The 12,134-nt window shown below is 36.0% G+C and overlaps 1 protein-coding gene across 1 annotated transcript in view; it reads right to left on the bottom strand.

The window, feature by feature from the left end:
* Window positions 1–12,134, bottom strand: part of LAMA2 (laminin subunit alpha 2) — a 361,557-nt gene that overhangs the window by 232,407 nt on the left and 117,016 nt on the right. Inside the window, exons 5-6 of the mRNA XM_061990653.1 lie at window positions 2,487–2,666; window positions 303–392 (exon numbers count right to left, since the gene is read on the bottom strand). Coding sequence (XP_061846637.1) covers window positions 303–392; window positions 2,487–2,666 — 270 coding nt within the window. The remainder of the gene's footprint in view (window positions 1–302; window positions 393–2,486; window positions 2,667–12,134) is intronic.

Here is a 12,134-nt window from a genome sequence, read left to right as displayed (position 1 = left end):
CTTGTCAAAATGCCTTTATTTTATTGAGTAGCCAAACTATCTGAAATATGCATTAATCACGATAATAGCACTTATTTTCTGAGGTAGGTCTAATTCTAACAGATGACACTGAGACAAGGCTGCAGTTTGATAACTAAGGCCATCTGTAACAACAGTTCAACACTTGCTATATATGCAATCACAGAAGGGGAAGGGGAAGGGGAAGGGGAAGGGGAAGGGGAAGGGGAAGGAAGAGGAAGAGGAAGAGGAAGAGGAAGAGGAAGAGGAAGAGGAAGAGGAAGAGGAAAAAGGAAAATACATACGTTGGTCATTGGATCCAGTGGACAAGCCTTTGCATGGCCTGAACATATACACATGCCTCCAACAGAGATATCTTTTATGGAATAGTAATACTGTAAGACAAAACAGAAATTGAATTGCTAAGTGGATTGTAAAATGTAGGTGTCAAACTGCAGAATTCATTTCTAGAGACAAAACTGTCAGGTCTCGATTTATTTCTTTTTTGATGTATTACAAATATAGCAGACAGTGTAATCCAAACTGTGTCTTGATCAACAGAGTCAGGCTTAGTGAAAGAAAGGGTATAAATTGGCACAGCACCATTTGTTTGAAGTCACAAGAGTCATGTAAATTTATACACAGCATATACCAAAAACGAGAATAGGAAAAGCCTATATGCACACTAGATAAATAAAAGTCAAATGCTATATAATTTATTCCCTCCAGAGAACATGAAAAAGGCATGATGATGGAGAGAAGAGAAAGGCTAGAAGAAAATTAAGAAAGAAACAGCTTTGTTTGCCTTAGTTGAGTCTTACTTGAGCATTGACTGGACTACTGAAAGAACTATTTGTCACTATTGGCCTTTTAAATGACTGTGGAATAGTGTTCATTACTGAAATTTAAATAATGCTTGACCTGTTGCTCTCACGTTTTACCATTTCTATTGTTTCTTTGGTGATGCTTAATAACCCTAACCAGAAAGAATGATGGAAAGATATTTATAATCATGTATTATGTCATCTGGGAAAAGTAAGTGTTACGTGCCCTCTCGTTCATTTTCACCTGTTTCAGTGAGGGTTCTGTAACATCCTAACAATTAGCTACTCAAAATAAACATATGCAACTTGCAAATTTTGCAGTTTCTGTGTTCAACTTCTTTTTCAGATCCTTAATAAAGGCATCAAACAAAATAGGAACTCATATAACTCACAGCTAACCTTCTACCACACAGAGAATGTATCATTTGTCACTACCCTTCGTTTCCTGTTTTGTGGAATAGTGGCTTGTTTAATGTCTTCTATAGGAAAAGACAGACAAGGATGGAAAGTTTCTGTTGCTCCTTGTTCCTTTCTGGAATGATGTCATACAGAAGTTATTGTTCTTTTGTTGGTTTGAGAAATCTGTGGATCATCTTGTACCAGGTTTTCATGAGTACACTATGATTTTTGAAGTATGAACTCAGTTTTGTGTTTCTGTTCACCTAGAATCAGATTATTCCATCTGCACTCTTGCATAAACACAGTTTCCATCATTAGTGAGGCTACAATAACTATACTCGGCCAGAAGGGTTTCTAAGTTTGTAACACAAAACAGAATGGCACATTCCAAGCTTTCAGAAATAGCCAACACTCAATGTATTTAGAGGAAGAAATGGAAATTGAAAATAGGAACAGAAGAAACAAATTTTCTCAGCAGCTATCCACCATTGATAAATGGTATTAATTAAAGCCAAGAGTAACAATACACCTTCTTTATAACAGGATTTACTATAGTGGTACACTAAACTTTCCAAAAGAAAAATAAGATGACCAACAGAATGAGTAGAAAGAAAAAACTGTGGAAAGCTATATATATCCAAAACAGCTTTGTACTAATGCTTGGTAGAAAAATCAGAGGAAAAATAGAATAATATGCATTTGAGCAGCAGAAAATCAAGGAGATATGGCATAGGAAGAAAGATTGCAGAAAGAAGAGATAGATAGGAGTGTGCACACACAAGGAACGGAGAGGATCTGGGTATGGTGTGAGTGCTGCATCCTTTCTTTTAAGCTAAAGCACAATGTAAAATTTTTACTGTTAGCAACAACCATATAATAATCCTAGAAGAGCTGCAGTCAGGCACTGTGGTACTGCTAGTAGAAATTCCCTTCAAAGCGTTGAGACAATGTTAAAGGTAGCAAAGGGCTGAGCAGCAGAAGGGACAAGAGGACACTATCAGCTGCCGCTTGCTAAATATCTGCATCTGAATGCAACCAAAAGAGTTGTGTGCTTATGTTAATAACACTATTAACCAGAAACTTGTTACTTCTTTTAAAGAGAAGATAACAAAATATTGTGAAGAGGAAATTCTCTAACACTGGGATTTTGACAGACAGCAACAGATGTTCATCCTCTTCCAAACTTTTAACAACAAAGGCAGATACAGCACTAACAAGTGTAAGAGAACTTCTACACATGCATTTCTACCGTATGACAGAACTTACCCTCCTTGTAACAATGGGATCAATTTCATTTGGATCTTTGTGAGCGAACATCATTAAATCAGCATTTAATGTTCGTATCCTCTGAAATCTCAGGCGAATAAAGCGAGCAGAGGTGAATTCTAGTAATACACGTGAAGGATCATCAGCACTAGGCCTTCCATTAATTAGAGAAGTATGAATCTGAAGAGAGAATTATTAAAGCAATAAGGTGATAGCAATGCTGTCATGATTATGCCAAGAAATGTTACAAGCACTGTGTGAATGTCTTTTTGAATGTAAAATACCTTCTATTATTGGAAAGCAGATTTCCCTCCCAAAAATACTCCATGTACTCATGGACCCCAATTATTGAGATGATCTACAGTAAAAATATTTTGAGTAAAAGCAAGTCATCAGCTACAGAGAGATAGGAGCACAAACTGAATATGTTTACCAAGGCCCTACAAAAGTGTCCATGCCACAGACAACTCATTTCTCCTCTTCTAGTCTGAAATAGGTATTTTCAAGTTATCAAACAACTAAAGGGCTCAAAAATTTTGAGTTCAAGGAATTGATAGTTGGAATGGGACTCAGAATTTAACTAGGGTCAGTTTCTACCTCTTTGAACAATCATCATCAAAAGAATTTTGAATTAGGTGTTTTGTGTCAAAAGACTTTTGAACTAGATGTTCTCTAAAGTCAGGATAAGGTAACATTTGAAATACTGAAAACTACAACAGCTAGATGAGGCAAAATAAGCATTCATAAGCATCTCCCCTTTACCATTGTCTTTTTACAAAATACATAATTTCCTTTGAATCTTGGTCTTGGCAAATTGAAGCAATTTCCTGGGTTGCAATTGTTTCTACCTTGTCCCAAAGGAAAATCTTTATCATTTCTGAGAGCTCTGTTCAACATTTGTTTTCTAAAGACACTACCAATTTCTGCTTACACAGTGGTTTCAGTGAAGATCACTCCTCTTTCTCTGCCTGCCCTATCCTGAAGTCTAGAAATCTTCTAGTTAAGTATGCTCTGTGTTTTTTTTCATAAAAAGACTCTCTGACCCTGACTGCCATCAAGGGCAAAGCAGCAAAAACAAAAAACCTTCTTCCTCTCCTGCCTTTTTAGCTGATCATGGCATACATTAACTGAGAATCAACAAAATAAAACAGATGGGCTGCTACAGAATTTTTCTTGGGAAAGGCCTACAAGAAGAAGGTCAGGTAGAGCAAAATACTGTTAATGAGCGCCTGGGGGGAGGGAGGAAAGAAACCATTAATTTTCCTGTAGTCTGAAGTGTTACATTTTAATTGGAGCATTTTTATTACAGGCTGATACACTGAGAGAATGTTCAGATGCTGAGCCAAATGTGTGGAACATTATAAGGAATAAAATTATTTATTCCTTGCAATGAACATGTTGTGTACCTTACTTCAGTGCTCTGAGTGAGAGGTCAGGCCACATAGCCACGTTCTATCACCAAACATGATCATATTACCACCGTTCTAGGCAAACAGCTGCACTCAGAATGCCAGCTGGCACTCACTCAGCAGTGGCTGCCTCACACCAAAGAAAGAGACAAAACTACTTCCAGTCAAACAGTAGTCCTTTCCTGGAGTTTTTGCAGGTACTTGACATAGAAGGTTCATTGAGCAACTCCTATCTTTTGCTGGCTAAGCGCAATTATTAACTTAATTATTTTCACCACCAACAGGGATACACTAAACTTCATAATGTCTAGCAAACTACTCCACTGAATTCATAGGTACAAAAGATCAATGGAAAATACTCGATTCAAGTAACTTGGAGTCATACAGGAGTCATATCTTAGTCATGTCTTGCCTAAGTATGAATCAGCACCTCAATGTTTCTGCCATGTTATCTCCACGCTACTCCTCCTGAAGTCCTAGCAACCCTATTACTTTGAGCTCTGGCTCAATTTTGCTCTTGACTACAAGTAATTAACTTAAAGGAGAGGGTTGGAAAGGAACAGAAGAAAATGCTATGAAAAAGAAAGGGTACAAACAAAAGATTATAATAAAAATCCCAGAGCAAGTGAAGAAGAGTTCTTGAATGAGAAATGACTGGCTACAAGCAGTACAAAACCACACGACCAGAGAGAGCAAACTGCACAAGTCCCCACTGAAAGAGTAGAAAACATGTGTGGAAAGTAAACTTCAAAAGAAGCCTGGTTGTGGTGGCAATAGGTGCAGTGGAAATTGATAGATCTTTCCAAAAGAAGCAAGATTTTAGTCAAAACATATGCCTAAAGATGTCTTTGCAGAATATTTACCTGGAAGCAAAGAAATACATTTCTTTTGAGTGTTTTTTTACACTGTCACCTTCTTCCTTTAAAGAGGATCCAAGAGATTCCTTTCTTAGAGGCATCAAACACAGATAGGTTATGGTTTAAAGAAGTAGAGTACTAAAGACTGAACTTTATCTATTCCAGAGATAAAGATGAAATATATCTGAAGTAGAGCTGAAAACGTCCACTAGCTCACACTGAAATAGCAACAGCACTTTGATTATAAGCACCATGGAATTTTTATTATCTCATCAAAAAGACCAAAAAAAAAAAAAGCTTTTGGGGGTGAGAGGAGAAAGATGTAGGTAAAAGTCCATGTATGAAAAAACAAATCCTCACAGAGAGTTAAAATATTAATCCCAAACAAAACTAAATGACACTGCTGAAAAATAACAGTCATATCTTTTTTTTCTTTTTTATTTTTTGTAAAGAATAAATTTAGTCTTAGGACAGCAACAGGAAAAAAACCCACCACCTTGGAGTGGCAATTTTACAGAATTAAAATGTAAATTAAGAAAATAAAACAAGAGGGATCCTTTTTAGAACAGATCCCCTTTTTAAAATGTTTCATGGGTCTATCTGCCAGCATCACATCTATTTAGCAAGGGTAAACTAGTAGAGACTATGCCATTCACTTATATTGTCTTTCATACTTGTTTTAAATGTTTCACAATTCACTTTAAAATAAAAAATAAGTCTCATAATTACTGAAATGGATCTATGTCCTGAGTGAAATGTGACACCTGTTCAAACCTGTACACCAAAATGACAATAAAAATAGGAAATTAATCTGAAAGGAAAATTTTACACAGGCAACCTCACTCTAAATTATTTCTCATCTCAACATCTGTGATGAAATCATTAATTTCTCCCTAGAAACATTTAGAATCAACTTGAAGAGTGTCCAACTAAGTTGCTCATACTCTTCAAAAAAGAGAATAAGAAAGAAACTAAGAGTAGTATAGTAACATTTGTCATTAATCAGGAATGAACAATAAGAATTTTAAATTGGATCATCTGATCCAACTCCCCTGCTAAACAACCCTCTGGTGTACCTGCTGAGGGTGCACTGTGCCCCACCATCTAAACCATGAATCAAGATGGTAAACAGGATTTGACTTAGCAATATATATTCAAGTTACTTTAGTTATAAAGTTGTCTGTCTTCTGTGTTTGATTTGAACAAAACTTCTACCAGAAAAAAATGCATACCCTAGTTAAATAGAAAAACATAAAAAACATTTTGTAACACCAAAGATCTACCTAATTCAATGTCCTGTCTCCAAGAGAGGCCAGCAGAAAATAATCAGGAAGGAATATAAGAAACAAGGCATTTAGAGACTGATTCCTCTCATAAAATATCACCTCCTCTGACTGAACAGTCTAAATGTTTCCTGAGCTAGACCGAATCTGAGTCATAGGGTTTAATGTCTACCAGTTGTCCTTTTCTTTATTACTAGTCTACGCCCTTTTTTTCCACAATTATGTTTTTCATCACTACAGACCAATGTCCCAATGACAGGAAATTTGCTTCATACAAAAAAAAAAAAAAAAGTAAAAATAACTGGTTCTAGTGGGGTTCAGATTTTCTTTTTCTTTTTTTCTTTCAGATCTGTAAATCAGATCATTAATTATTTCTGTGACAGTGTTCCATTTTTTCATTTGAGGAAATTATGAGTAGTCAAGAACTTTTTATCTTTGAACTTCACTATGATGTTAAATCAACTTTTTTTTTTTTCAGAGAACTATTTTTCTACTCGGAAGATAATTTAGTCCAACATTAGCCCATCAGCATTCATGTATAATTCTTCTATTTTGCTTTTAGCAAGACTGATTTTCATACAGTATTTTTCATTTAGTATCATAAGCTGCTAATAGAGCAAATTATCTAGTGGTTGATAGGGCTGGGACAAAGGCTGAACTCAATGATTTTAAAGGTCTCTTCCAACTGAAACAATTATATGATTCTATTATTTAAATTTTGCATTACCAACAAATGCTACTATTACAGAGTTTTCTGATTTTACAGATTGCCCAGAAATGTGCTGAACAACATAAACACTACTAAAGAAATTCACAGGTCATCTCAGTACATAAGAATGTCTGGACCATGACAGAAACAAAAGACTTATCAAGCATGGTAGTCTGCCTTATACAGTAGCCAAAACAGCATGCTAACAATAAGCCAAAGACAAGTATACACAATACTTCCTCAAGAATATACTGACCTATAGGTAGTTTTTATAGATTTGGTAAGGATTTCCATCAACTTTGTCTCGCCTTCAATCCAGGTCACCTTCTAAAATCTACACCCATCATATAATAAGGATTTTCTCATCTCATTTATGTCATAGGGAAAAGGATCTTTCTTTTGCTCGTTTTAAACTTGCCTTCTACTAAATTTACTGAATACTTCTTAAATTGGAACAAAGAAATACATCTTTCTACCAGATCTATTCTTCATTACATTATTACTAACTAGCTTGACACAGGTATCAGGTTTCCAGATCTGTAGTTTCCTTGGATTCCTAAGGAAGTTTTCTAAAAAACTGGTGTTTCTTTTGACATTCCACACTCCCTAGATATTGAGAATATTTGTAAGTCAGAAGATAAATAATAACTGTTGTAATTCACCTATGTTAGCCTTGAGTTCCTTTTCACTCTCCAATTTATGAATTATTTCTGTGTCTCTTCAGTTAACAACCTAGTTTGTGACTGCTTCTCCAACTCCTTTCCTGTAAATAATGTTTCCAGTACAGAAACCCTTCTGACAGTCTCCATAGCAAAAAGTGATTCAAATCATTAATTTAGTTTTTCAGCAATGACCTTATCTTCCTTGAATGCTCTTTGATCATCTTTCAGCCCACCAATCCTCTGACAGACTTCTTGAATGTGATGTGTTTGAAAAAAGGTTTATTTCAGCTTCATACTCAGTCACTCAGAATCTTTTTTTCACATCTCGATTGCGGTTTAACATTTCATTTGCTGGAGCTTATTTTCCTACTTCTTTTTCTCATTTGGAGGAAAATACATGACTTCTATTCATAAATGATGCTCGTTTACTTTTAATATCTATTATCTTTCCTTAGTTTATGGTTTAAAGACGCCGTAGGATTTTTGGAATCACTCTGAAATGTAGCATACATGTGAGTGCAACATATCTTTTAATGAACTGTAGGCTGTCTAAAACGTTTTTAGCTGATTGAACATCTCTTATGATTTACAAAATGTACTTTGGCAGATTTTATTCACCTGGGATGTTGCATTTTGAGTATTTTCAGGTTGTTTTTACATAACAGTTGTTTCACTGTTAATACTCCTGCTAAGGATCTGTCAACCATTTTGGACTAAATTTTTAGATTCCTTTACTAGCTGCACCAAGAACATTCAGGTGTTAAAGAAATACTCTTTGCACTACATTCTATTCTGACACATATGCAGTCTGCCAAAGGGCTACAGAAGGCTGATATTATAGTCTTCACCTGCCTTTGGCAAGATGCACTTCTGTTTGGGCAGTTGCTGATATAATGTCAAATCCATGCAGTCCTAATTTAGGTGCTGAATTTTATTTTATAGAGACCTCATGCATTGTTTTATTTCTGTTGATTTTCTTTATTCTTAAATCCACAGTGCCTCTCTTCCACAAGACTCTCAGTCATTCCTAAACAAGTTCTTGTTTCTAATGTGCCTATTATATCACCTCTTTCCAACACTCTTTAAGGGTAGGTATTAATTAGCACAGTGAGTAACTTGCAGAGTAAGCTGCTGGGTATGGTTACTTTTGCAGATGCTGGGGTAATGTAAAACTTGACTACTGAGCTTCTGCAAAACAGACACTTTAGAGGACTTGAAATCCGCTCCAGTTAGATTTAATTCAGTTTCTGCCACTGAGAAATGATAGATGTAGCCTAAGAAACTTTCTGCCATTTTTGGCATTAGACAAGTCTCGTACACAGATGAACATGGACTTATTTAGATTGTATTTATGAAGGGTCTCCAGAACAAAGTATCACCCTGCACCCCATCACATATTTCTACACTTTGATAAAATCTCTGTGAGACTTCACTTCTCAAGGATAAGCAATTCCAACCCTCTCAGCTGGAATATATAGGACAGATACTCCAAGTGCTTAACCATCTTCCCAGCCATTTTCTAGGCTTGCTCCAAAACGTCCACGTATCTCGTACTAAGGAGCCCAGAACAGGATACAGATCCCCAGGTGTGCTCTGATCACTTCTGACCATACAGGGAAGGAACACCCCCCTCAACCTGCAACACTATAATGCAACCCAGGATACTCTTGGCTTCTTTTGCTGCAAGGGCATGTTGCTAGCTCATGTTCAACTTGGGGTCCACCACCAATGTCAGTCACCATTTCCTCTTGGTGCTCCTGGATGATTTAGGCAGAGCTGGCTCACAGGCCTCATTGAACAGAGCTCCCAGCCCATTACCTGCCAGCAGACACAAGTATCATGTAGCTGTCCATCTGCAGGCATAGAAGGAGCCTTCCTCCTGGTATTGGAAGTCACCAGTTTTTAATCTTCACCACCATGGGAATCTCTATTTTTGAATCAAGAGACACAGACTCTGCTTGCCTTTATTTTGGTACAGTTGTGGCTTTAGGCTGCAGAGTGCAAGAGAAAAGTCAGTCACCTAAAATATTGCCAAGAAAGGTAAATTTCTCACTAAAAGTTAATCTCCAACAGCAGCATAAAGGAGAGAAAAGCTTCCTACACGAAAAGACCTGCTACTCGATAGCAGCAGTGGAGAAGACAGGTATGTCAGTCTTAATTTAATGAGAAAGGTACTCCACAATTTACACTCTTGAGTTACGCAAGCACATCAATCTGAAGATGGACCGTACGAAACATCAATTTTTTCCCAAGTGATTCAATAGTTCTCATAATTCTCCTACCCAATACCAGCCTTAACTATCTGTTTCAAGTAGCTCATTTGCAGTAGTTGTAAAATTACTGTTAATTAATCTCTTGACACCTTATATATAACCCCTAAAGACTGAAGTTCTTTGAGTTTTGTTAGTGCAAACCTTAAACCAACATCAGAGTTGGTTTCTTAGCAAGAATAGTAGATGGAAGCATATGCCAGAACTCAGCACTCAATTTTTCATTGTAAATATATATTTATGATAATTTTATATAAGAAATAGTATATTTGGCAAGATTTGCTGTATTTCTAATAAATATCTCACTATCTTAATAAATTAATGGATTAGTAAGTGAAAGCACAACTCCCTTCTGTGCCTTGCTAATGAGTACAAGAGCTGCTTAAAATGCAGTGCTTAAACTTACATTGAAATGTCAAGGGCTATGCATGTCAAACTCTATCTGAACTAACTCATTTCCCCTAAGAATACAGGCAAATGTCAGCTTAGTGAACTATTTAGAAAATACTATTGTGTCACTGACAACTATACCCTACAGCTTAAGCCAAATAATGCTTCATCTCTTCAGTTCTGATTAACTTGCTTTTGTCATTTTCCTCTTTGCAATTTCACTTGAAACTTAAATTGCTTATTCTAGCCACTGCTTTTCTACAATTCCTGTAATTCTCATGCTTGTCATTTTTGGACAAGAAACAATTTGTCAAAGACATCTTCTTGCATACTCTTAAACAAACTGCTCATTGTCAGAACAACAGTTATTAATACGTCACAGAATAATAAGAAATTTTATTACCTTGAAAGTGTATTTGTCAATTCTAGTTTTTATTTTCTTTTTGTTACTCTCTTAACTAAGTGGGAACACTACACCACACTGTAGTTTCAGCAACAAGTGTGCACATTGCAGGCAATAAGTCTATATCTGACAATATATGAGGCCTGAAATACTGTAACACAATTACGACAGCCTGTCTTCTACTGGCACTACAAAGTGTATTCACAAGTGAGACTCCATCTCTTAATACAGTAAAAGGTTATTTTGTGCTTAGCAATAACTAACAAGGTAGCTGGAGAAAAAGTTAAAGGCTTGGCTCTTACAGGAACATTCTCAAAGATGAAATACACAGAATCAATGTTTTTAAGAGTTATCTGCAAGTAGGTAAGTTGGCAATGTGCTATAGAGTCTAACACACAATACCACAGGTGAATTAGGATTTTAAATCATCAAATGATAGTGATTTTAAATGTCACCATATGTAACAGTGGTCTGACCTCTGATGTCTGAAAACATGTATGACCACTGTTATTCTGGTTTACGTTTTGTCAGTATCATACAGTTGCTCCCCTTAAGCAAGCAGATTAGAACAAGAAAAGAAGACATATGAAGTTAATGACATGTGGCAATGGCAGCTCCAGGTGCATAGCAATTCTGAAAATCATTTTAGTCTCAGTTTTGATCAAGTAAAGGTAAAACATGCTGGCATTACTGAGTTAAATGACCACTTGTCTGTTTAAAGGACGAAATATAGTGGTATGTCAAATACATTCTTCATAAGTAATCAAAAAGCACAACATAAGAATCCAAATTAGTTTGTTTTTTTTTTTTTTTTTAAGCATTGAAGTCAGATGGCACATTATCTGAAGAGGATATGTTTTCAGTACTACTTTTGAAAGTAGTACACTTCCTTTTGGACAATGACCATGAATGGGATATGTAATTCCAAATGAATGACTAAAACATGAAAGTTATGTTTTCTTGTGGATTATAACAAGAAGTAAAACTGAGCCCCAGATTTAACTAAAAGGCTTCTAACTATGCCAAACCAAACAGCAATTTTTTTTAAATCCCCCCAAAAAAACAAAAAAAAAAATCCCCAAAAGACCCAAAACAAACCCACACATCTCTCCTCTCCTACTAAGATCTTATGATTTTCCTAATATATTATATGGTTTTCCTAAAAATTCATGGCACTTTCCACTAGATTTTGTCCTGAATGAGATGTACTGTGCAGTGCACTGTGGAATTTTAGATAAATACTGCCAGAATAGAATGATGACCAGTAGAAAGAAAATCCACGGGAACTTGTCCAGCTGTAAGTAGTTGCAAAGGGCTGCCAAACACAACTGCTGATGTTAAAGAGGGAGAATGTGAGGATTTAAGCTGTTCAAACAGTAAACAAGTACATCTGCTCCTGAATGTTATCATTAAACAAACTGCTGTAATATGCTTTACATTACTGCTGCATTCTTGTTTTTCACTGTAACTCTGAAGTTTTGAAGTGGGGAAGTTTCAACAAAATTTGGGGTTTTTTTTATTGCATTGCAGACCCATATGTGGAAAAGCACGTTACAATTACTGTATAGTGTTGGAGTCTAAGTTCTAGCAAAATTTGTGTAATATTATTTGGAACATGCGTTGATGAATGCTTTTGAAAACCACATGGGATCCCTTTGATTAGTG

This window comes from Colius striatus, chromosome 2 (genome assembly GCF_028858725.1).
Source record: "Colius striatus isolate bColStr4 chromosome 2, bColStr4.1.hap1, whole genome shotgun sequence".
NCBI classification, from domain to species: domain Eukaryota; kingdom Metazoa; phylum Chordata; class Aves; order Coliiformes; family Coliidae; genus Colius; species Colius striatus.
Note: the sequence above shows the minus strand (reverse complement) of the source record. Positions and strands in the feature narration are given on the sequence as shown.